This window comes from Aythya marila, assembly GCF_965140915.1.
Source record: "Aythya marila genome assembly, chromosome: 7".
Taxonomy (NCBI): domain Eukaryota; kingdom Metazoa; phylum Chordata; class Aves; order Anseriformes; family Anatidae; genus Aythya; species Aythya marila.
This window is the reverse complement of record NC_139048.1, coordinates 18,538,012-18,558,716: the sequence shown is the minus strand read 5'-3', so window position 1 is coordinate 18,558,716 and position 20,705 is coordinate 18,538,012. Positions and strand designations below refer to the sequence as shown.

General features: G+C 40.5%; 2 protein-coding genes across 2 annotated transcripts in view; one reads left to right on the top strand and one right to left on the bottom strand.

Moving 5' to 3' along the window:
- VSTM4 (V-set and transmembrane domain containing 4) overlaps nucleotides 1–20,705 on the bottom strand; it is a 79,765-nt gene that overhangs the window by 2,522 nt on the left and 56,538 nt on the right. The window lies entirely within an intron of this gene.
- Nucleotides 1–20,705, top strand: part of WDFY4 (WDFY family member 4) — a 129,320-nt gene that overhangs the window by 93,663 nt on the left and 14,952 nt on the right. Inside the window, exons 48-55 of the mRNA XM_082765209.1 lie at nucleotides 5,646–5,688; nucleotides 6,490–6,609; nucleotides 7,256–7,373; nucleotides 8,061–8,170; nucleotides 12,449–12,602; nucleotides 14,192–14,283; nucleotides 19,062–19,274; nucleotides 19,797–19,944. Coding sequence (XP_082621335.1) covers nucleotides 5,646–5,688; nucleotides 6,490–6,609; nucleotides 7,256–7,373; nucleotides 8,061–8,170; nucleotides 12,449–12,602; nucleotides 14,192–14,283; nucleotides 19,062–19,274; nucleotides 19,797–19,944 — 998 coding nt within the window. The remainder of the gene's footprint in view (nucleotides 1–5,645; nucleotides 5,689–6,489; nucleotides 6,610–7,255; nucleotides 7,374–8,060; nucleotides 8,171–12,448; nucleotides 12,603–14,191; nucleotides 14,284–19,061; nucleotides 19,275–19,796; nucleotides 19,945–20,705) is intronic.

Here is a 20,705-nt window from a genome sequence, read left to right as displayed (position 1 = left end):
CCTTCAGACTCTTAGAAGTCCAGAGAGGTTATTAATTTTCCTGAAGACAGATCACTTAATATGATGCATAGCATAATGCCCCAGACTTTAAAATGATTTAACTACTTGGGTCGTGCCTCTTTGAGTTGGATTTTTAAAAATCCTACCTTGGACCTCTAAGATGCACTGACCAGGAAAACATGTGTCCCTTCACTGTGCTGACACTTTCCAAAGGCTATTTTCTTTGGGTTAAAAGTAGTATTCAGGTTTCAAATGTATTAAAAAAAAAAAAAAAAAATCAGTCTTGGAGACAGGGATTAGCATTAGAGTTCTGCAGAAACACTGCACAGCACCAGACAGCTTGAAGGGTATGAATAGCTCTCTTGTCTCTGCATGCTTGTAAACTAATTATCAGTGTTTCGCAGGGCTGTCGCTGGAGATAATGGAGCTTACTTAGCCGTGTCTCATTTTCTTTAGCTCTGCATAAGAAGGCTCCAGTTCTGTAGCCACTGGTATTAAAAATTCAGGAATTGCAGGAGCCCTCCTTGCTGTAAATTTTAATTATGCCTGTTCAATTTCATGCTCACAGTGCGTCTCCGGTGCTAGCAGAGGGAAAGGTACACGTGTGACCCACTGCCTAAGAAATGGTGGTGCCAAGAGGAAACTCTATGTGTAGTTTTCTCTAGACACTGACACTCTGAGCTGCTGGCAGGCCTTTGCCCAAGGATGAGGGTGCTGCGTTTCTAGGTTGATAAGGTCTTGGTAAAGAAGATCTTGACTGGGAAACTCTTTCCCTTTATATCCATACCTGGCAAAGTCTTTAGTCTGGACTGGACTTTTAAAAGGCTAGAGCTTTAGGAATGTTTCACAGGTCCAGAGCTTTGAGGCTGACCTGATAGAGAAACTACGAGAAAGTCCATGTCTATTGTATCACACTGCCTGTGGTGCTTTGTGTTGCTGGGAACAGACCTTGAGCATCAGGAATAGGGCTGTGAGGCAAGAAAGGTTTGCACAGGGCTCTGCCATGACCCACTGTAGCTTAGGCCTGCCATAAGAAGGAGATACAATGCTGGAAAAATACAGATTAGGACCCTAGTGCACAATCTTCCGCCTGAACCTTTCTCTTTCCTTTCTCAGCCTAGTGCTGGCAGGAAGAGACAGGCCTTCTATCAGTGACACTGGGTGTTTCAAGATCTCCTCTGTGGTTCTCCCTGTTCTTTTCCTCCCCTAGGTTGCTGCTTCCTACTTCACTGCTCCCAAAGCTGTACAGAACCATCCTGATCCCTTCTTAAACCAGCCTGTGAAGAAAGTTTTCTCTCTCTCCCTCTCTCCCCTCACTCTGGAAGAGTGGGCTTGCCTGGTCCAGTGGCACCACTCTGTGATCAGGAGGTCAGCAAGGTGACATGTTCCAGCTCTATGGAGATACTTTCGTGTATAGCTTAAAACCCACATTCATGCAGTGAATGATTTTGCATGAAGCCAAGCGGTTCCAACCAGGGGAAGATTTTATTTCCTTGCTTACAAGCTTGTTACCACTTTGTTGTTGGATACGACCTGTTGTGGAAGAGAGATTAATTCACTGACTATCTTAGATGTAGTCTCTTGCTAACAGGCTGTTTTAGACTAAATCCTACCACGAACAAATAGATACTTTCTTTAATTTTATTACTTTTCTAGATGACTTCAGAGCCACTGTGCTATCACACAGTGCAAGGTCACTTATAAAACCAGTGCCCACCAAGGATAAACAAAAATATTCTTATCTCAGCAATTCTGTCAGGCTGCCCCCCTGCACAAGGTCTTACCGGCTAGCAGCTAGAAGGACTTTAAAAGCCAGGGTACAGATGTCACAAGCTGATAGGTTTTTTCAGTAGTGTGGGATGAGCCTTCATGGTCTGTTACCGTGTAGTTGTCCTCTGGTCTGCTCTTCCTTGAGTAATGAGTTAGTCTTTCATCTCGTAAAACAGGAGAGTGCAGGACAATTTCCTTTTCAGAGGCCTGTAAATACTGAATCGTACTTCCTTGAAGGAAAATGGCAGCCCTTCAAGGAACTGTTGTGTATGTGAGTGTTGAGGGGAAAAGGGTGGTAAAACGGACTTCCCCAGCTACAGTGCCTCTATTCAGTTCTCTGTCCACAGCCTGTGAAACTTTTGTTCCTAAGCAACAGCAGTGCCAGGTCCTTGGAGATCATTAGCATAATGTTTGGTTCCAGCACGCAAGTTCAAGCTGGAGGGAAAAGAGCTGAACTGCATGTAGTGCCTGGAAATGTTAGATTTCAAATTATGCAGAAACAAAAAGCATCTGGACCTGGTTAGAGGCTGTTCATCAGCTTTGTTGCCTTATCTGTCCATTTTAGTCATTTGGCTATTTCATTTTACTTGGCTGTAGCACAGTGTGAAATGCCTGCACGTTTATGTTTGAACTCACCATGTTTGTGATACCATCCTTAGGACATGCCAGACTGGATAGATACAAACTAGGAGGAGGTTAGTTCAGCAGTGCAGCAGAGAGGCTATGAGCTGCAGTTTACGTTCGTCTATCTGTGACCCTTCAAAAGTGCAGCTGTTGCAACAATTTCCTCTTATGCCATGTGAATTTACTAGATTTTGTCTCTGTAGCTGCAGCTACCAAGCTCTTGCTTTTAGTAACTGGTTGCAATACTTCCAAAATATCTAGAGAAAAAGAATTATTGAAGGGAAATGGGCTTGTGTACCACCTATTGCCAAGAAGTACACAGAAATGATTTATTTACTCAGTGTCCTACAGAAATGCCTATTGTTTTCAACTGTAGAGAAGAAATTGTGTGGTCCTACTGTAATATTTCTGTTTTTAAAGCACAGAGCAAGAATACTCAGAAGGTAAACTGGTACAATCAGATAAAGAGGACCCCGCACCTTTGATCAAAAGTAAACTAACCCAACACTGAGATTTGAGAGACTGGATTGCTTCACAGGGAAAGATGGTGTTAGAATAGAATAGTTTTGTTGGAAGCGACCTACAGAGATCATCAGTCCAACTGCCAGGCCACTAAAGGGCTAGCTAAAAGTTAATGATGTTAGTAAGAGCACTATCCAAATGCCTCTCAAACACTGACAGGCATGGGGCATCAACCACCTTGCTTGGAAGCCTATTCCAGTGTTTGCCAACCCTCCCAGTAAAGAAATATTTCTTAATATCTAGTCCCCGTTAACCTCTTTGTAATTAACTTTGTTTAATAATAAGGCTTGTACCTAAAATGTGGTTTACCATGAAGGAGATTTTCTCATAATATTTTTCCTAATTGCAGACATTCTTTAAGGAAGGTGGGTTTTAGGAGAGCCTGGGCACTGGGCACTGTTTTGTAGACTTCAGAAGTCCGGAGGATGGAAGACAAAAAGAAAATGAAAGTAGCATTGGGAAATCTAAGAACCCAATGAAGTTTATTGGAATTTTAGTTTTAATTTCTGTGGGGACAAAATCTTATCCTTTGAGATTATTTTATCCTTTGAGATTGTCTCCTCTGCGGTGAATCTCCAAATGGGTTGAGGTTCACCTGTTTCTAGCAAATGGAGGGCGCTTGCTATCACAAGAGTGAGATCATAGCCTGATGTTAATGGAAAAAAGGGATTAATAAATCACTTATGCATACTGTAACCAATGGTTGTCATTAGTACATATGCTTATATTGTGCTATGGCTAGTAACCTACAAATACCTTATAGATTTACATATGAGGGTACTCCTGTTAGATATGCAGGTACTTCTGTTGGTTCACATAACTTCACTTTCTCTTGAAGTTTAGTTATTTACATTTAGGAAGCACTTTTCCTATTTCTTTTTCAAACCAGACTTCTGTTTATTTATTTCTAAATGCACTTACCATGATTGGATAGCTGTTGTGGTTGGATAGCTGTTGATCTACTTTGTGCTTTTGCTGAGCTTCACCTAATGCAATTAATGGATGGGACCACTGGGAGTTGACAAAGGAGATCTTGGGACTTGGAGCGGGGAGCATCTTGTCTGGACCCCTGAGACCCAGAAGGGTGCCTCTTTCAGGGAGGATGACTACACTTAGCCTTGTGTGTTTTCATGAGGTGTTGAACACATCAGCCTCTCTGTTATATAGAAGCTTCCACTGAGAGTGTTTTGTTTTGACTCTTACGGAATCCTTATTATTGGGTTAGGGCGTGTGACAAACTAAAATAATGGTTCAGGAGGGGTTGTTTACAAGCACTTAACTACTGCACATTCAATAAAACTGTAATGATCATAGACCATGATGCTGTTTTATTTAGGTCTTTGAGGCTGCTTTAAGACTAGCTTTGTAAACTTCTAGTGTGATCCAGTACAGAGCACAAGAATGCAAAATAACAGCTAGTTATTCCTGTAGCAGTTTTATAATCTATGGCTAAACTGATTCCTTTAAGCTTCAGGAAGTTAGTAACTTCATCTGTGAACTGACACCTCAGGGTTAGTGTAGAGCTATATACTCAAAGGGAAAAGCAACTTCTACCACCAGTTATGTTGCGTCATATCATTAACCCTATTTACTTTGGCAGGTCAAAAGTTTCTTTAATCCAGAAGCTGTTAGTTGACTCAGTTTGGTCTCTTACAGTAGACGTGAGCAAATTCATGGTCTTCAGATACTGACATACCTGGTTTAGCGTAGTTGAAATGTTACTTCTGTTTACACAGAACTTTGACTCTTTCACCTTTTCAAGTGAATTTCTCTGTTTAGTATCTCCTTTTGGCTGGTTTGTTTTTATTTAAAGTTTCAGTAAAAGTTACTCTGTATTTTGAGAACAAATAAAGTGCAGGAAAAAAAAAGCTATTTACTCCTGTTTTGTTTTGAATTTTAAAAATAAAAGACTCCACCCTACTTTATCAGAACTACATTTGTTTAAAAGTGCTTTATGCACAAAGAATATCTTTCATATGGAGACTGAGACACCTTTGTTTTCAAGCCAGTGTTTTCAAAAAGCATCAGAAAAATAAGAACTTTCAAGAATAAGTCTTCAGAATATAGACAGTCTTAATGGTACCTGTCACTAATATGCTAGCTCTGCAGTAGGATGTGAATGAGAGCACTGAGCATTTAGCGGAATGGCTTGTCTCAGAACAGCTGTGAAGGTTACTGTCCTCCACTGTCCCTCTGCCTCTGCTACAGGGTTGCCTTCTCTCCCTTTTAGTCAGCTTGTAAATTTTTTTAGCTTACTATGTGGCATCACTGCCACCATTTGCAGTGATATCTTAAGGCAAACAAAATTCATCTTCCACACCACCACCCTAATTTCTCATTTTTTTTTTCTATTAAATATCATACTTCAGGTGGTGCTTCATTCAGGAGCAGGCTGGCAAGTAGCTTAGCCCTCCTTGTATAGGTAGGGAGGGGGACTGCCAGTGACAATCTCATCAGTCATCTGAAGCTGGCCAGCCATGTTCTGGCCAGACATAATCTTGCCACCTACTGAAAGCAGTAATGAAACTTTGATCCTGCAGCACTAACCTATTGACACTCTCTGATTTTGGAATGATTTGGTCAATGCTGAAACCTCAACATTCCGTAGTGTTGGTGTCCTCTTGTTTCTGTGGGATGACAGCAGGGGCTCAGGGAGCACAAGCATTAATGTATTGATTTTCCCTTATTGTTCTGAAGCAATTATTTCAATCAATGTCTGTTCCATACAGGAAACACTCAGGAGGGGAAAAGACAATGCTCCAAAAGTGGCAGGTAAACTAAATCTTGGCTCCATGTGGTTAAGCAAAGAATTTCATCACCTGTGTCCACCCACAATTATATATATGTCTGTGTGTGCATGCATGCCTGCACTTCCAGGCATAAGCTGCTCACTGCTGGAGGTGAGGTTATTGGCAAGAGGAGCAGAGAATTTACATCTGGTTATTGCAGAGATTTTGTTCCTACTGTGAAACATACAGTGTGACTGGCAGATTAAGTGTGATTTTACACACATTTTAAAACAGAAACCAAAGAGAGCTACCTAGTCAAATGATTATTCACAGATCTGTACATCTAAATCAATGCACCTCTCTTGATTTCATAGATTTTATACTGAGCTGAGAGATGCATTCGCTCTCCTCTACCCCTGATCTTGGTGGCCCAAGACACGCTGAAGAAATCTATACCCTCTTGTTTGTATGTAGCACTTTGTGCAGCCTTTCTGTACAGGCAGTTGTCCAGGATTTGCCAATGTACAGATTGCATGCATTTGGCTCTTTTAAATTGGGAAAAAGTTCTCTGTTATGCAAATACAGCATAAAAGCACTGGGTGATTATAGATGAATGCAAATGGCCTGTCTGAAGAAGAGCCAAAAAGAAGACTCAGATTCTGTTGAATGGACTGTTGTATAAGAGCTGTTGTGCTGATCTGAATGGCAGTGGGTGATTGATTACACTATTTATAATTTTTGTCCTGGTGGAGAAAGGAACCACAGAGCTCTGAGGCTGCTTTTGAGGCACGTTTTTCATGGCTGGAGTTAGGAGATTTTAATGTCTGTTTCCTTTCCCTGGCAGAAGAGGGAGATCAGCAACTTTGATTATCTCATGTACCTGAACACACTTGCTGGCCGCAGCTACAACGATTACATGCAGTATCCTGTGTTTCCATGGGTCCTTGCTGACTATCACTCCCAGGTCAGTGCATGCCGCTTAACAGCATCCTGTACTTTCTGTGATAGCAACCATGTAAAGGTTTGTTTTGTGATGCCACTGAAGCAGAAGGGCCTAAACCAAGGGTTCAAAATTTGAGACAGTTACGTTGAACTGTATTGATTCTTTTGTTGAATTGTATTAATTCTTTATAGATTAGTGTTCTCTTCAAGTCGGCATGCTGAGGTGAGGTTCTGCCTTGGTAAGGTGAATAAGCATCTGTCAAATGCATACCTAAGAAATAAGGAAAGATTGCACTGGCTTAGCAGGTAGGCAGGGCCAGGCCTGTAACCTCTTGGCAAGGAGATTTGGACAGAAAAGTCCTTGAGAACAATCCTTGCAGTCATTGAAAGCAGTCCTTGAGACCTTCCGGGTCCTTTATTCAGGATCTACCATGTCCTTTACTTATTAAGCACCTTGTACATGCTGTCCTTTCAGAGGCACATGTTGCCATTCTGTTTCCAAGTCCCTTCCCAGTTCTGACAATGACTATTTCTGTACTGAATCTGTGGCAGCCTTGTATATGTGAAGCTTTGAACACAACTTTACCACTGACCAATGACACAGAGTTGGTCCTAATGCCTGAGTCTGCATTCTAAAAATTCCTATCTTTGCTGTTTTTTCTTTTCAGACTCTGAACCTTAGTAATCCTCATACATTTCGGGACCTGTCAAAGCCCATGGGAGCACAGACTACAGAGAGGAAACAAAAGTTCATCCAGCGCTACAACGAGGTGGAGAAGAGTGAAGGTGAAGGTTTTAGGAACCTAGCAGGCAGTATAGGCTTTAAGTCTCCTCAGGCCTTTTGGAATACTGTTGAATCCCTTGGAAAAGACACACAAAGTCTTTCCACAGCTGTAGCTAAGGGAAGCACAATGCCAGGAAGATCCTCTTGCTTTCAGTTTCAAAGTGGTTGAGGATTGAAAGAGAAATGACTCTCTTGCATGCATTTCCTCCTTCTGTGCCTTCTACTGCTGTGTTCTCTCCTCTTCACTTGGGCAGGAAGAGATGCAACAGCAAAAAGCAATGTTCCTCAGAAAAGGCTGTTCTTGTAGGTAAGCTGCATGCAGCTGTCTTTGTTAGCCAAACTGTGGGTAGAAGACTGCTGCATGCAGTTTGGCTAGAAGCTACATTAAGAAAAGGAAACAGCATTGAGCTGTTTGACCTCTAGATATCAAGACGTTTTTATTACTAATGGGCAAGAGGATGGTCTGGCAAGATAAAGGTTTTCTTCCCTTCCACATTAATTTTCTGAAAAATAAAAAAGAATATACAGATGTGGTAGTAACTGCACATTCAATGCAGATATGAAAGGTGTGTTTTTGCACGTCTTTGAACATGTCTGCCTTAAAGACTTATTGTGCTGTGCTAACTAGATGTTATGAAATTGAGATGGTGGAATTTAGCACTGAAATCTGATTTGTGTCAAATTTCCAGGAGACCTGTCAGCTCAGTGTCATTACTGTACGCACTATTCATCAGCAATTATAGTGGCATCTTACCTGGTACGACTGGAGCCATTTACACAGACCTTCTGTTCTCTGCAGGTAAGGGGACAAGATTACTTCCCTCCTACACCTCGTTATGGAGCCCACTGCATTGGCTGTGCAGTGAAGAGGGATTCATTCTCTTGACATTTTTTGTATGCTCTCTGTGGACTTTGGGCTAACTGAAGGCTCTATGTTGTGTCTGTTGATTTCAGCAGAAAGTTTTAATAGGAGTGGAACTGATGTCTGATTTTCCCTTTCCCTTTCCCTTTCCCTTTCCCTTTCCCTTTCCCTTTTCCTTTTTTCCCTGAGGAAGAGGGACTATTTAGTTTTGGTTCTCTGGTGCGTTTTGTGAGAGCTGAGCATGTGAACACCAAGATAATGTTTTACTGCCACTCTGAGTGTTAGCTTCTGACTTTGGGGCAGATGCGCTTAGAATATCTGCTATTGAAATCTCAAGAGCTCATGCAGTAATGTGCCTATTGGCAAGCTCTTGGAGATGACTGTGCTAACGTGAAGAGCATCCCTAGGCTGGATGGGGACCTGCAGGTTCTGGTGCTTTGGGAACATGATGACTCTGAGGCACAACAGGAGGCATGGGCTTGGCTCTCCAAGGGTGGGGCGAGACTAAAGTATTTTGATTTTGCTTGTTCTGAACTTGGCATCATTTTGTTGGTGCTGAAAGGACTCTCCATGGAATTTAATTTCACAGGAACTGAGCCTTGTGTTTACCTTTCCTAGCCAATCAGCATAGAGGACACTAAATTTCCTGTCTGCCCATTTCAAGCAGTTGGCGACATACAAGCAATGCTCTGTGGTTGTGCTGGTCTCTTTCTTTATTATTTTTTTTATGGGCTAGTATAAATAAAGCACTGTGATAATTAAGTAATGAGCCCTATGATATCAGCTGTTACCAGCAGTAGATGATGGGTTAGTGAACTACCTGAGGCAATACTTGCCATTGCATTCTGTGAGCCATATGTTAGCTGCAGTCACAAATGCCTGTGGAGCAGCTATTTCTTCCAGTAAATGATAATGGCTGCTGTGTCTCACTGGCACACTTCTATGCATAACGTGCTCCTAGACTGAGTACCTGCTTTGTGTTTGTCTGTGTGATTAGCAGGTATTTCATGTGGATGTAAATATTCAAACACTGCTGAGATCTGAAGAACTTGAAATTTTGTCTGGATGTGGATCCACTAAACTGCTGAACTTCCATTCTCATTCCTTTGCTCTCTTGTTGCTGCATATTCAGCTTAGCTTGTTGCTGTCATTTCTCCTGCCTGACTGGTCCTACTGTGGTTTAGGAGTTGCAAAGTGTGAAATGCAGTCAGGCAAAAAGCAGATATGCAACTGATACTCAGTCAAGAACAGATTGGAGGAGAAATCCCAAACCTAATACTTTGGAAAGGTGCTGACTTGGGAACCACGAAAGATTCTCGGCATCTTAAAAAGTGGAAAAGCCATGCTTATAACCCTAAACTGCCTGTCTGAATGCACATGACAAAAAAAAAAAAAAAAAAAAAAAAAAAAGTTGCATAACATCCTGTTTCTCACATCAGATATGTGATTTACACCTGGCCAAAGAAGGCAGTGAGGAAGCAATACCCCTCTACTAAGGCAACCATACAGGAATTTACAAAGCCTTATTATTTCACATTTTATTTAAATGTATTGAGATCTGATCCTGGAGGAAGGCATGTATGTGCTTTGCATATTGTACTGGAATGGATCAAAGATTGTCTCATCAGATGGGTATTTGGATGATATCTCCTATTTCACTGGATTCTTTCACCAACCCTTAGGTACCTCACAGAAATCCTTTCAGGAATAGGTTTCTGTGCTTAGTATCTCTGTTGGAAAGGCATTCTAGTACTTAATACTCCTAATGATTTGTACCACTTGCTTGTGATTCACCTTGTATTTTATTCCCTTTTGTTCTTATCCCACTGTTGCATTTCAGCAAGCAGGCTATTCTTTCTTCCTGGTGTTTGCCTCTCTGAGGTACTTGCAGAGTACAGGGTTCTTACTCTTCGTTGTGTCATTGACTCTGGAGCTGTCATTTAAGCACTGTCTAAGTGTAATTGCTTCTCAGCATCTCTGAGGGTATGGTAAGTCTTTGCACTTCATAATCATCTTTTAGAAACACTTTCTTTTTGGGTTTAAAACACAACCAAGACTCAGTGCTGATTAGTTCTATAAACATGGGGAGTTCTAACTCCCACCTAGAGGCCACTTTGACCAGCTGTCTTTTATATATCCTGATGAACCATAGTTTTAAAATGCATGTTTTTTACCAGTATTCCTGATCCGTAGTAGAAGGCCTCTACTGAAAGGAAAGAAACAGACTTACTGTATCTAGCTATACAAAAGCTGTAAGAGTTTGTTGAATTGGAATCTAAAGGCATAAAGCAATTCTTGATTCTGTTTTTTTCCTTTCAGTGTGGTGTTTGCATTCATAGAGAGAGAAAACTCATTAATTCTGATATAAATATATGCAAATAAATTTATTAATATAGGAAATGGGAAAATCAGTTATTGCTTCCTTTATAAATAATACAGGCTTAAGTTTTAAAGATATTACTTTTCCCTAAAATGAATTAGACAGCCAGGGAAAAAATCACATTTTTTCGTGGTGGTAATATCTTTAACCAGATTTGTCGCGCTAACAGCATTTCCTATGTATATATTATTTTTATTTAATACAGGTAATCTTTTTATTACAAATCATATTGTTTCTCAAGAGATTACCATCAGCTCTCATAAAAGCTGCAAAAAAAGATGAAAAAGCATCAATCACCACCAGACACAGTGCGCTGTGTGCAGATTAAATATACAAAGCCCTTTAATATGCTTCAATGAGATACTTGTTAACTGTTGATTTATTTATAGTGCTTCTTCTACTCTGTTTTAATTTCAATTTGAATTTGACTCCAAGGGTCCCTCTCTAATAATGATCAAGAGCAAGATGACCTTGTGCATCAAATTAACTCCAGCTAGGCTTACTCATGTGATTTGAGCCACTTTTTCACTCAGTCCCTTGAGTGGGTTTGGGAAGGCTTCACAGTTGTCAGTGGGATAAGGAAGAAGGACATAAAATGCAACAAGGTGTACCAGAATTATGCTGTCATTTAGAGATGAAGCAGGACCAAAAGTCCTGTCAGAGTTCATCTCAGGGGAAACAGAGATGAAGTCTCTACATCTGGACTGTGCTAGCTTTTGGTTGGAGTCTATCTCAAAAGACAAGCAAGGAGATGCGGCTTCAGAACTTACGATTTCTGTTTTGTTTGCTTATCTGTGAGGGTAGTTTCTTCTTAACAAAGAGTAAGGCAAAAGTTACTTCTTGACCTTCAGTTGCCAGACTTAACAGAGATCGCAGACCTTAGTTTTATAATTTTACATCATTTAAAAAGTCAGCTTTCTTCTGAATCAACTTGTTCATTCTGAACAGCTCATTCAGATGATCTCCAAAAACTGTCTGTTTTTGTTACTGTAGGACTTCTTTGTTAAAATAAATTCTTTTCTCAGTGCAGGGATCCCTATGTAAATGTGCACCTGATATTTTCACCAATCCATACTGTATCTGAAATCCATTTTAAAAATACTGCAGGAAATACAGTTTCAATATAAGACATGCACCCTTCATTCAGTGAGTGATTTATCTAAAGGCCATGGTTCAGAATGATATTTAGGACTAAGAAGGCTGCTATTTTCTAGTGCTTTACTATCATTAAACTAAACATATTCAAATGCTCTCAGGATTTGAGGCATTTTGTTTCTCCTTCTTCATATACCAATTCAGTGCTGGGCTCAAACATTCTTCCCTTCTCCCCATCTTTATGCTGTGCCTTCTTCCCTGCTGTCCCCTGGCCAGTGGGTCTTTCATGTTTGCCCAGATCTGATTACAGTTATTTCAGTGGTACCACCTTTCCCCAGGGGTTTTTCTCCAGAAGATTGCACGCAAGATTTTGCACAACTATTTGATTCACAGGTGTAAATGCCAAAGCTGTGTCTACGGCTTGCAAGTCACTTTGGGATGTTAAACGAATGAGTTACACTGAGAAGCATTACTGCTGAGTATGCTGATATTCTTAAGCTATCTTTGATAATTTTTGCATGCTACTGTGTTATTTCAAGCTACACAAAATCTCCAAGCTGTATGATATTGTTAACCTACATATCTAAAGTTCAGGACTGAGACAGTAAATAGAGCTGGGACAGATTTTGAGATACCAGCTAATCAGATGTGTGATGATTATTGCAGAATTGGCTAAGATTCTGCATCTGTTTCTTATTTAACAGAATATTCACAATGCAGTCTTTTTGTCCATTTAACAGGGTGGGAGTTTTGATGTTGCAGACAGGATGTTTCACAGTGTCAAGAGCACGTGGGAATCAGCATCAAGGGACAATATGAGTGATGTCAGGGAGCTCATCCCCGAATTCTTCTACCTTCCAGAGTTCCTCACCAATGCCAATCATTTTGAACTTGGTAAGTGACAGAAGGGACTTCACTGCTCCCCTCCTGCTCCCCAGCATCACACCAAGAGAGAAGTCCTAGATCTCATGTTGGTATGTGGTCACTGGACTATGCTGACTGATGAGGCTCTCCAATCAAGTGAGACAATTTTTTATTAAAAGAAAGCTTCAAGAGTATAATCTTTTTATATTCACATGACACATTCAGTAAACCATGTTTCTAGCTCAGAAGGGGTTCTTGTTCCTGTTTCTGTGTAAAGAAATTGTACATTTTGTCAAACAAAGGCAGATTTTGATATCAACAGGCTAAATGTCTGATTTTGAAAAACTGGTCTCTATCATCACGTGTATGTGTCTATCAACCATATATTAATTTGACTTTTGGAGATGGATCAGTTGCTAAGTGGTACTTACTACATTTTTGGTTTTTTAATCTGCTGTTTCCGGTGCTTAATATTGCCAAATGTGATCTCACTATCATCTTGAATGTCTCAGTGCCAGTTATATGAAGCAAATGCATCATCCCTGGAATCCAGCAATATCACAGTCCCCTCTGAATGTACAGTGTCTCCAAACCTTTCTCCATCAGTGGTGGAGGGTCAGAGAGAACCCTCAAAAAAAAAAAGTTTTCAGAAATAGGTATGACAGTGTTCCAGTCATGATCTGTTTCACTTTACAGGCAGCTGACATAATTTGCGATACTAAGCTTCTTTTTCTAATGGATGCTGGTTAGTTAACAATGAAGGCAGAGGAGACTCCTTAAGGCGCATCCTAAATTGATAATAGCAAAGGCACCTAACTAGTGATTTTGAAATCTAGTCATAAACTGTACCTAAGATCTCAGTGAAATGAGACATACTATGAAAAGGGCACTGTAGGAAAAAGATGTTAAAAGATTGGTAAAAGATAGTAAAGAATTAGGCTAATTTAATCTTTGAGAGGAGACGAAATAGCAGAGCCTGCCTGAAATCAGCATTCAGAAATTGAACTGAACACAGTCAAGTGGAGGGATCTAAAAAAGGCACCAGAATCTCACTGATAAAGAACAAATATACAGAAAGATTTTACAGTAGGTAAATCCAATAACCTGAATCTGTTCACTGCTACACTGTGAGGAAGTTTGTAGTCCCAAACCTGAGCCTTAACTTAGATCATCCGGTTGTGTAACACTGCCCCAATTTGAAAACATATGCTTACCTTCTGAAAGGAATCAGATAGCAAAGAACTTGACAGTGAAATCCTTCCCAGAGGTTGCTGTAGCAGAAATATCAGATAGTGCAATGGGATTATGTATGAGAAGAAAGTTATGCCAACAAGTTTGTGTTGTCTGAGTTTGCATTCAGGGCTAAAATGATTGTAGTAAGCACGTGTGATTTTACTGCATTAATGACAGTTTGTAGAACATCCCACTGCTTTATTAACATCAGAAATCCAAGGAGAAATAAATTCTGCAGTGTTTTATGACACTATATTCCATGTAGAACCTGAAATTGCATGTGTGAAAATCACTTGAATTTCCCTTGACTTCACAGTTTTGGAAAAGCTGTTCCTATTTGCAATGTGTGCGCTTCTTGTTTTTATTTTTTCCTTTAATTCCTGCAGGTTGCATGCAGGATGGAACAGTGCTGGGAGATGTGCAGCTTCCGCCTTGGGCAGATGGGGACCCCCATAAATTCATTCTCCTGCATAGACAGGTTAGTGAATATCACGTTTTGGGACTAAAGGCCAGAGTCACAAACTAAAATATTTATGACTGGGTGTTGTCAGTAATTTAGGTGTCGTCCCATGTTTGGCAATACCATTTTTATCCATCTTAGAGAAAATATCCTTTGCGAGCTGGTTTACGGGCTGTTATTCCATCCTGAAGTAAGTTTTCTTGTATGAAACCAGGTTTAAGAGAACGGGCTTCTAATAACATGCATCATCTGTATTTCTTGCAAAGAATAAATTGTTGCTAAAAATATATGTATATTCCAAAGAAGTCAATGCTTTATAGTATCTGCATTGCACACCATCTCCCTGATTCCTGATGCTGTGAACACTTTGACTTGTGAATAGTTCCAAATGTGAGTGTGAGCCTGTTGAAATTCATGGTTTCATTCACATGTGCTCAGGTTACTCCTGTGAGTATGAGTACAATCTAACCCTGTGCTTGCCTACTTTTTTTTTTTTTCTTCTCATTGTTCTTGCCATAGTTTCTGGTTTAGGACTGTTGAGGATTGTTAACGAGGTATTTCATTTTTAGTTTAATAGGCTCCCTTTAGTCTCTGGTGTGAAGTCATGACCTGACCAATTCACTTAAAATCAGTGTCAGAACAGTAAGTGCCCAAAACTACTTTGAAAAAGCAAAATTTCTATCTTGCTACTTTTAATTATCTTGAAATGGTTAACTATTGTATAGGCTTCAAAAAAAAAAAAGTTTTCAATCATTTTCAATCATTTTAAAAATATGATTGGAAATAGTCATTTATCACTGTTTTCCCCAGAGATCATCTTTGATACAAAAAGGCTTGTAAATTAATGATATTCCAAGTTATGTGGTGGGTGAAAATAGCTACTTGCTATTATTAGTAAGTCTCAAGCGTGCCTCCATGCTTAATAGCTAGACTCCATGGTGTGTTGCCACACATCTTAGTAACCTAAACCAGTATGTTGAATTTACAGCATATTCAGACATTCATCAGTACCATTACAGAAGCTATGTTAATCTTCTTCTTTGTTTTACTTTGTATTTCTGTAGCAGTTAAATGTGTAACTCCCATCAAAGCCCAGTGTTACTGGGTTGACAAGCACACAGTGAGTGGAACTGTCTGGGAAAGAGATGTATGGAACAGCTTTTCACCAGAAAACAAGTCTGGTTGAATGAGTGTGTCGGTAGTAACAAGGAAATCTCAATAAATCATTTCAACTTTCCGTCTGTTTTCAAAATGCTTCAGGAATGATCTTTTCATTGCAACATTTATATTATATTACAGGCTGAACTAAAAATGTTTTATTTTCATGATGTAGTTGTTACAGCTAATATTGTATGGTGTATAGCTTCATTAATAGTAAAATAACATGATGGTATTTTTCCAAATTTAAAATTTGGGGAGGGGGAGATTTTAATACATGAGAAAATTTGATAGGGGTTTTGTTCTGATTTGGAAAGAAAATGCTATCCAGTATCTGCACATCTTCAATTTTTGGTCAGACTCTGTCCCCTCTCTGTTTACAACTTTGTAACATGAGATAGATGAAGAAAGGAGGTGACATTTTTGTCAAAACAAATGACTGAGATGAGAGAGATTGAGACACTTCAGACTGCTTAAACTCCAGTATGTACACAATAACAGTTATTACTAAGTTAGGCATCACTGAAGGTGCTTAGAGTGATTTAAAGGCTTAGTGCTGCAGATACGCTGAAAGGCAGTGGAAGGGACAAAGAGACCTGAGTTTTGATCAGTGCTCATCAGCACATGACGATACGTTTACTGTGAGGAGGGAGATTCTTGTTGTGTTGTGTGTTTTGCAGGCTCGCTGGTTGAAGTAAGGTCCTTTCCAAAGTGAAGAGTTGAGCCTAGGGACTGTCCAGTCACGTTCCTTGCAGGGAAGCAACTTGGTGTTACCCACTGCACGTAGGTTTTGGCCACCTCAGTCAAACATGTAACTGTTCCCTGTTGTTCTCCCAGGACTCCAAAGAAGGCATGTAGGCTTTGGAGCTTTTTGGTTTCTTCCTGAGCTCTGCCTCATGCTCCCTCTGTAACCTTCCCAGTTGCTTAGCCTCTGTCCTCCAGTTTGCTAAACATGGGAATGACAACACTTCTCTAACAGAGGTGCTGCAGACAGAAATCCACAGACACATGAGAGCTGCTGCAGTTTTATACTGATGTTCTTTAAATAAAAGTGTAGGGAGATGTGCTTTCTCTTACATTCTGTCTTGTTTAAATGTAAAGTACTGGGCTTTGCTCCTTGCTGCTTGTTAATGCCGGGCACTCTGAGGGCACTTAAATTCAATGGGAACATCTGCTTTAGTCCTGTAGTTTGGAGTAAGGGTTTAGTTTTGAAATGATTTATCAATCATCCCTGCATAGCATGGTTTTGTTCTCACTGCAAAGTGATCTCAGATTGTTATATAGATTAGTTTTGAACGAAATGAAACCAAAAGCTGCACTCCAGTTGTGCACCTAAGCTATGCTCCTACCACTGACAGCATTCAGCCTGGGGAAGCAGACTAGACGTAGTTTGAAGTAAAGCCCCCACAGTGCATATAATGTGGATACTGGGCCCTCTCTACCAGCTGTTGTGTTCAGCAGACCTGCTTCCACTGAGCTGCACTATTTGATAGCATTGGCACAGCTGATTAAATCATGCAACTTGTACAAATGAATTGAAGTCTCAAATAGGAGCAGTTTAGCAAAAGGAAAATCATGTTTATAGTCATGTTCTTAATGATTTGCTAGGCCTGAGCAGACCTCGAGCACAGTCAGTCCAATATTTTATCTCCAACCACTAGTAGCACCAGGTATTACACAGGAAGGTGCAAGAAATCTTGCCATGGGAAGTTAGTTGATTAGTGTGCCTGGGAAAGTTTCATCTAATCCTGAAGAGGTAGAGATCTTGAACGCTGGAATGCGAAGAATTCTCTTTCCTCTGAAATCACCTGCAAGGTTAGATGTATTTGTTACTGGTATCATGGTGTTTGCTAAAACTGTCAGTAACTCTCTACTTCACGTATAATAAGCTAAGAATCTTGTCTACATAAAGTAATTTCTTTTCTCTCTTCTTAGACCTCAATGCTCCCTGCCTTCCTGGGCATGTCACAGTGCTCAGTGAAATACTGAGTGGCTGCACAGTCTCATCTCGGTTGGTTGCTTTGTTTTGCTCTGGTGGCGATGCCAGGCAAAATTTACAGTTTGTAATTCATGCACTAACTACTTTATTAATAAGAATGAATTCTGAGTCTATTCATAAGTGTTTTCTTGTTGTTTGCAGGGGACAAATTGTATACTGTGGTTGTTCTCTGCCCTGCAATCATTTTAGCTGTGGGCAGGGTCATTTAAACCAGTATCGGGCTCACTGTCTGCTCTGTGAAATGAGCCATTGTTCTGGATCCCATTAGCATGTTTATTTCTGCTGTGCTTTGGGTAGGATTGTCTACTTGGGAGACCTTTAACTGAGCATCAGGGAGTATTACACAGTCAAATGATTTGGAGATAGGAAAGTAGTTTTAATAATGCTTAACACTGATGCTTGAATCATTGAGCAAGGCAATTGTGGAATGCACAAAGATTTGGTGATGCAGGCAATGGCAGAGGCAATAGTGTTTTGCAAAGCTTCATACATAAGGCTGACTAATCTGGAGGTGGGTGAAGCTTTGACTCAAACTTTTGTCTACTGCCCTTGAACTTGTTTTATGGGTCTTCCAAGCACAAGATTTCTGCTATCACGTTGAGCCTTTTAGGGAGCCCACATTAGGATGGATGTGCACTACCTTGTAGCATCTCTTATGGTCTTCTCCAGTAGTAATTGTTTCTTCTGGTTATGTTAATCCACATGCCCGTGACTGCAGCTGGCAGATCTAGTCAGACAGAGAGAGCCATTTCTTTTTTTTGGGGGGAAAAGTTGAGGCCTTGAGCTTTTCCAGGATGAGGGAGTCTGGTGCTGCATCTGTCTCTGCTTGAACCTTTTGAAGGTTGTAAAATGTGTGTGTTGATGAAACCCAGGCAGTCATGAAGCTTCTTCATACAGCTGTTCTGCTGCACTGCAACTCTGCTACTGCAAAGCCCTTCATGCTCTGCCTGTCTTGCCTTGTGACACCCCTTGCCATATCACTACAAGCTCTGCATTTCCAGAGCTGGTTCATGGCATGTACCCTCTCCTACCATAACCTTCTGACCCAACTTAAAGCTTCTCTGCTAGTTTCTTCCTTTCCAATATATACTCACATGTATCTTCTCAAATGTAGTCTCTGCTACTTGGTATAATTCATAACTAAGGCCTGTTTCTACAAAGAGAGTAGTACCTTAAATCACCTGTGGATTGTCTACAGAGCCAAAAGATGGTACTAAATGCTAAATAAATAAATATTTTATTCATTTAAACCATCTCGTGTCAGTAACATTATTGATGAAGAAATCGTAGCACAGGCGTTTAGTGTATGCTTGGAAACCGGAGGATGTGCCAAAACCTGTGGAATGCTTGTGCTTTGCTTAGTAGAACCTGCCTGTGTTTTCCCTGAAGATACTGTAACTGGTGTCTGCTATGTCAAGCATGCCTCACTCTGTCCTTCCTTTTCCTGTGAGGATCCACCCTACACCTCTTTGGTCTCATTTTGTAAGGACGTGCTGTGAAAGATTGTACTGGAAGAACTGGAAGTGTGAAGATTTGCTTTCAGAGAGTACTGTGGAGAATTTGTCTCCAGCAGGGAACAGGGAGTAGTAACGCATCTGCAATAGATGCACTCCAGTGAATTAATTTTCTTTGGTTTCAGGCACTGGAAAGTGACTATGTCAGTGCACACCTCCATCGCTGGATAGACCTGATTTTTGGCCACAAGCAACATGGCTCAGCTGCTGTGGAGGCCGTTAACACCTACCACCCTTACTTCTATGGAGACAAGATGGACCTCAACAACATCAAAGATCCTCTGATTAAGAGCACCATCCTGGGTTTTATCAGCAACTTCGGACAGATACCAAAGCAGGTATCACTTCATCATGAGAGTATAAGGAAAAACAGAGCATAATTAATTTTGATCTTGTAGTATTTCAACTGGAAATCGGGAGAAGAAACTTAAATTACAGGCAGTCACTGATTTAAATCTGCTAGAAGATGGGCTATAGAGTTCTCCAGGTTGTGTGACTCCACTCTCTAATTATGCTGTTCTTGTCATATACCATACACCTGTGGTATCAAATCTGGGTTCTGCTGCTTCAGTACTTACATGAGTAACCACTAGTCTGGGGCTGAATACAGGCAGATGAAGGCAGTTTAAATTCTCACCTATAGTTTTCTCTCTTCTCCTGTATCACTGGGAGTAGCTTCCTATCCCTGTAAGGGATGTAGTCTGATGAAAATGTAATGATAAGGATAAGATGGTCTCATTTTAATGAAAAGGTTTTTGTATGACAGTTCTGGAGTCTATGATTAATCTTTTAAATAGATGTGTCTCCTGCATGACCTGGCTGATAGAGATGTGTTTTTCAATGCCATTCCTTTGTTCTAGCTCTTCACTAAGCCACACCCATCCAGGAATGCCCAGGGTAAAAGTTCATCAGGAAGAGAATCAGTGCTGTCTTTTCAGTCAAGTGGAATTCTTCCTCCGTTCATCAGCAGTCTGCAAAACCTGAAGCTCTCACCAGTTACAGTAAAAGGTGCAGCAGGGGCTGTGCTCCATTTTCTGAGCTACTAAGTGTAGGATTCTTGGATGGGGATGAATCTGTACTTTTGAGAGCATAAATATAGTCATATAGCTTTGTGTGAGTTGACATGAGTTGGTACCACCAAGATCCCTTCAGACAATTATTATTTGCATATGTGTGTATTGTGAGGGGACATTGAAAGTACTTAGACACTAAGGAGAAATCTTGGAACTTAATTTGTTCTGAACTCTACAAAATTATTTACGACACTTAAATCGTTTCTGTCTTCTACATTCTGAATATATCAAGTTAAAGCATAAAGCTTGCTCTTTTCCATTTTCATTCTCTGTTTATATTCATCAGCAAAGTAAATTCTTTCCTTCTGCACCTCTTGGTCTTCAAATCTATTTATTTTCTTCATCTTTTTCTTAGTCTATTTTTCTTAATGCTGACAAGTCTGGAAAATTTCAGTGTATCTACTTCTTTTCATCCCATGATGCTGGTATGCACATTGCACATTTTTGTGTGGCCAGCAGACTCCTGTAGCTGTACTACAGAGGCTGTTGTTGCCATGCTGTGCATCCTATAGTTCATGGCAGAAGGCAGTCTGCCAGCAAGAAGGAGGTTAATGACACTGCTGTCCCCTTCTTTGGAGCCAGTCTCCACTTCTGCATGGATTTATGTGGTCTGTTGGAAAGGGGAGTATCCACCATTGTCTTGAAATCTCAGTGGCAGAGTGGATTTCTGTCTGTGGACCTGGTCCCAGCACACTG